Source organism: Coregonus lavaretus (assembly GCF_964263955.1).
Source record: "Coregonus lavaretus genome assembly, contig: HAP1_SCAFFOLD_7498, whole genome shotgun sequence".
Lineage (NCBI taxonomy): Eukaryota > Metazoa > Chordata > Actinopteri > Salmoniformes > Salmonidae > Coregonus > Coregonus lavaretus.
In genome coordinates, this window is record NW_028160936.1 from 1 (window position 1) to 5212 (window position 5212).

The window sequence follows — 5212 nt, forward strand, 5'->3', positions numbered from 1 at the left end:
GGCTGCATCAAACCTTCTTACCTTACTTTCCCTACCGTTCTCTTTAAACTGATGATCAAACCTTTTAAAGCTCTCTTGACTTACGGCTGTCGTACTCGTCTGGATGGCGACGTTGCATATGATTCTGGAGAAAGGAGGAATTCATGAAGGCTTTATCACAATGTTGACACTAAAGGAAAAGAAAAAGAAATGTAATTATTCATCTACATTCCCATGGCAACTTGCAAAGTTTTTCATGCAAAGATTGCAATGAATCAATGGTCTGAATACATGTTGTTTGCTACCTTCACTTATAGATCAAATGTAAGGCCAATTTCGTAATAGGCAACTTGGGCTGTGTGTAAAAGATGAACACATCTGAACCCAAAGCTCAAGCCGCGACTATACTATCTACCATTAAGCTTTAGTGACTGTTTCCTGGGAGACAGATCTACATAGTGACTATACCATCTACCAATAAGCTTTAGTGACTGTTTCATGGGAGACAGATCTTTATAGCGACTATACCATCTACCAATAAGCTTTAGTGACTGTTTCATGGGAGACAGATCTTCATAGCGACTATACCATCTACCAATAAGCTTTAGTGACTGTTTCATGGGAGACAGATCTTCATAGCGTGAGTGACATGATACACCCCGTATGCCTGGCGTCACATCGCTCCAGCTCACAGGGGGAGTGACAGACAGGGCAGATTAAATGCTGGAGCAACCACATCACACGCCACATTTAACGCCCGACACCAACACAGCCTGCATCTGTGCCTTCATTCAAATTTAACCGCACTGCTACCGATACCTTGTTGCACCGCGTGCTGGTGCTCTACTATGCTGCAGGGGAAGTGGTGGTTCCTACAACAGAGACCCTTGTTGTTGTGTTGTGTAATTGCATTGCTGCTCTGGAATAACTTTGGAAATCGCTAGTGAAATTGAATTAGGTCTGGTCATTGATAGAATCAAGGCAGTTGTGTATCTGTTGGCATCCGTTTGCTGTGTCTTGATGTGTGAGACAGTAAAAATAAAAGCTGACTAAAACTTTCATTTTCTAGATTGCATTAACAACACAGGCTGAAATAGGCAGTAAGTTTCTTGAATGATAAAAGTACTTTTAGGCAACATTTCTGTGCTTTACAGACAATTAGGCTAGATACTGTGTATCAGATACACTCTGTATCTGTAAATGTAGCTTGATGCAAAACATTTGAGTACCTGTGTGAAACAATCAACACATCTAGGTCTATTTTTAGATGCATGGTGGTCCATCAATAATTGACGCCTCGGTTATCAACACGCCTGTTAGCCGGGGAGGGCACTCTCACCTAGCAACAATGCCCAGTCATATGAAACACTAGGTGTTGCCTTGGCAACAGCTGGGCCCTGGTCAACAGCAATGCCATTAAAAAATATAAGGATATATCCTTCTATTCTACATCTGTACAATAAATGCATACATTCAATGTGGAAACAAAGGTAATTCTGGAGCAGAAAATAGAAGAACATCAAAACGTCCTGTTGACACGAGACCAATGTCATTATGGAAACATGAATGAGGGTGTGGGGGGTGTGGTTCAGTCATTTTGGTTACGGCTCTTGCCACCCTTTTGTAAGTGGATTAAAAGAAGTAGGTCTAATTATCACCAGCTGACGCCATCTGCTCAGAGCACAATCCTATTGTTTAGGTCCCAAAACAAGGCTGATAATGACTACGTATACCAATCCTTATAAAGTGGCCACATTACAGCTACAGTACGAGGTGAACCTATTTCCAATACTATGTATCTGATTTAAATGTAATAATTAATTTTAACCAAATCCAATTAAATTGTGTTTGTCACATGCTTCATAAACAATAGGTAGACTAACAGACTAACTGAAATGCTTACTTATGGGCCCTTCCCAACAATGCAGAGAAAATGTTTTAAAGGAATAAATACACAATGAGTAACGATAACTTGGCTTTATACATGGGGTACCAGTACCGAATTGATGTGCAGGGATACGAGGTAATTGAGGTAGATATGTACAAAGATTACCTCCTGTTAGCATTCTCACTTTTCTGACAATGACAATTGAACAAAGCTAAAGCAGCTCTGAATACCACCTGGGGAACAATGGCTAAGAGGGGGACCCAGGAGGAAGGGGGGTGGGGGGACTGACTGTTGTACAATGCAAATGGAAACCGACACTGAGAAGAAGCATGCAGTGTGAGGAGGTGTTCAGTACCTTATGGCAATTGGTCATGTTGATCATAGCCTGCTGGTTGAGGGCAATGATTTTCTTCCTCTGTTTCAGCTCCGTCTTCAGTGCCTTGGCCTGGTCCGCCTGCTTCTGCTGCTGGGCCAGGAGCTGCTGGTGCTCGCGGGCCTGGGTCTGCAGCCTTTCCTCGGCCGCCCCCAGGCTCAGGGTCAGGTACTCCTGGGAGTGCAGCAGGTACTCCACTGTCAGCTGGGCCAGGCGGAAGAGCTTGAGCAGCGCCGGGTCCACGGGGCTCTGGCAGCGGACACAACGCTCTCCCTCCACGTTGCAGAAGGTCACCCCTGTGATGTGCTCCTGCAGGGTCTGGAAGTCCAGCTCGCTGGCCACCAGGTCCACGTCCACCACGCTGATCCGGCGCCAGTCTACGCTCTCGCGCCGCGGCCGGAATTTGAAGGGCGGGATGGTGGTGGATGTGGAGGCAGACATGGCTGGTGGTGGTGCTGGAGGACACCGGCTGCTGGAGGAGGGCTGGCTCAGGGGGGAGTTTAGGAGGGAGGGGATCCCAGCTGATGAGTGTGTCCCTTGGGTCTCTGGCTGGTACGGGTAATAGACGTTATTGTAAAATGGCTGAAAAAGACAAGACATTTATACTTGGTTATTATTTTCTTTGTGACAGACAACAATGAAGAGATTATTGTGTGCTATAGATTAGAAAAGCAGCATCTCAATCAAGGTCAGGGAGAAACAAACCTTCTGCAAGTATCATAGCAATATAACAAGAGCATGAACACAGATTGGAGAATATGGAAGAAAAAAAGCAAGGATTCCACCACTTAGAACATGAATGAACCGTATGATGACACAACAAGGCTCAGCATTACATACGTATTCGACGGTAATCTACCCAATTCTACTGATGTCGAGTCGACGCCGTGATGTCCTTACCATCCTTTATGAGATTGAACACAGAGAACGAGTAGTCGTTTCCTATTGGTGCACGCCCCCTTCAGCTGTACGCCGCGACACCGAGGCATGGCGTCCTCTCGATCACCATGGAGACAGACCGGCGCGTCCCACTTTACGGGCTCCCTGGGGAGACACATGTTATCAAAATATTGCACCTAAACAATCCTAAATGATTCCATAATGCACGCGACTGCAGCATCAACAGCATCCTCGCGAACTGGATGTTTTTAATGTTTTTGTGAAGTCACGGATCTGATATGTGTATTTCCCCCCCAGATCAAATGTAGACTAATGTATTGTCAAAGAAAATAACAAAATAAATATGATTGATTGATTGGTAGCTAACTTCTTTGGAAGCTAGATTTCTGCATCACCCACTACTGGCTGCCCCTCTCAAATTACGGGCACTGTGCTTCAACAGCTCAAGTTGGGACAAGTTGAGCCCAACAAAAGAACAGAACGCATGTGGAGAAATCGTTTTTGGATTTTGAAAACTCAGCATGTTGTTGTCCATGGCTTGGACTTCAGTTCCACGGATACAGTTAGCTAATTTCAGCAACATAAAATGATTAGTTAGTTACCTAGCAATAAATGTAACTAAGCTATAATAGTTACTAGCGTTGTTGTTCTTTAGCTAGCTAAGTAACGTTTCTTTTGTAAACATTAGCAAAATAGCAACCGGTAAATTAACTAGCCAACACATCTGTATTTTCCAAAATGGAGTTGAGTTCAGTCCGTAAGTACTTCTACTGTCAGCTAGTTAGCTAGATAAGTTAGCTAGCTAATTGTTTAACGGATATTTAATTTAGCCGCAAACGAACTTGTTGAACATGGACTTCATTTGCATGTGCCTTTTGAGTTTATCTCATAAAATCAATAACATTCTGATCAAATTCTAAGTTTTAGTTAGAAGTCAAACGTACCGTCCGCAACGTTTTTAAAGTCCATAAAAACGGTTTTTCCAGGAGACTCAAGCTTTGCGATTTCTACTGATGGAGTGAAACTGGAGAGACCGCGATGACGTAGCAGCTGCTGCACACATTCCAAAGACTCTGCTCATCGTGTTCCCCTCTCAAAAGAGGGGGAAGGGAATTAGGGAACTCAAACTGCTGAGATTTAGGAAAGGGGGGATTAAAAAATGTGGGTGTTAGTCTAATATCCCCCTGAATACGCAATTGCATGCACCATATGCATATTTAGAGCCACAGTGCTTTTAACATTTTGTTGGCTGTTGGCCGTTACTTTTTAGCCACAGTCGTTGTTTTTATAGGCAAGAAAAACAACGGCGCAAAGGACAGGCTGCTGCGCTCAAGGTTGTGTTCGTTCGTGAACAGTTTTTAGTGTTTTAAGGACTCCCCCTTGTGGTGTAGATTATGAATTTACCCACAGAGATGTGTGGCTTGTTCTACCAGAAGATGTCAGTAGTAAATCGATTTATTTTTAATGTTTTATGATTATGCATCACTTGCACGAGGCATTTTCAAGGTAAGGCTGTATAGTTACTGTTTGGTCCATTAAGCCGAGTATTTCTGGCAAAATGTATCCCCATTGATTTTATTATATTATAATACTTTTATCAATTTTGTAAGACAAATTCTAGTTCATTTGGTCCTTTGGAATCACAGTCTAGATGTGTCATAATAAAATAAGACCATATTGAGATTATTTACATGAGTGCACTGTCAATGACCCACCAATTCTCTACACACTATTATTAGCATGACACAGACAATAGGACATCTAACTCACTATTATCAAGGGGAAACATGTCAGCTGTTTTAGTTGAGGGCAGTCAGGCCAAACAGCTGTGGGGGCAGGGAGAGAACACAGCACCTCCTTGTTAAAAGAGACAGAAAGACACTGTGGGGTGAATCGGTGCCAGTCAGCACACTAAGGCATGCACGCAGGCACACACACACACACACACACACACACACACACACACACACACACACACACACACACAAACACATTGTGCATTTAACAAGGGAGTTTAGGTAGTAGGATTATCCTAAAACTCGTCCTTTCCATCTTAAGAGTGCCTTTCATAT

General features: G+C 43.4%; 1 protein-coding gene across 1 annotated transcript; it reads right to left on the minus strand.

Moving 5' to 3' along the window:
- Positions 1–84: 84 nt before the first annotated feature.
- Positions 85–4141, minus strand: LOC311121279 (cilium assembly protein DZIP1-like; the record flags this gene model as incomplete). The annotated part of the gene is made up of 4 exons (XM_084195788.1): positions 4085–4141; positions 3141–3284; positions 2223–2822; positions 85–169 (listed from the first exon to the last, which is right to left on the minus strand). Coding segments are annotated over exons 2-4 (688 nt in total), but the record flags the coding sequence as incomplete, so codon positions are not given.
- Between the last annotated feature and the right edge of the window lie 1071 nt (positions 4142–5212).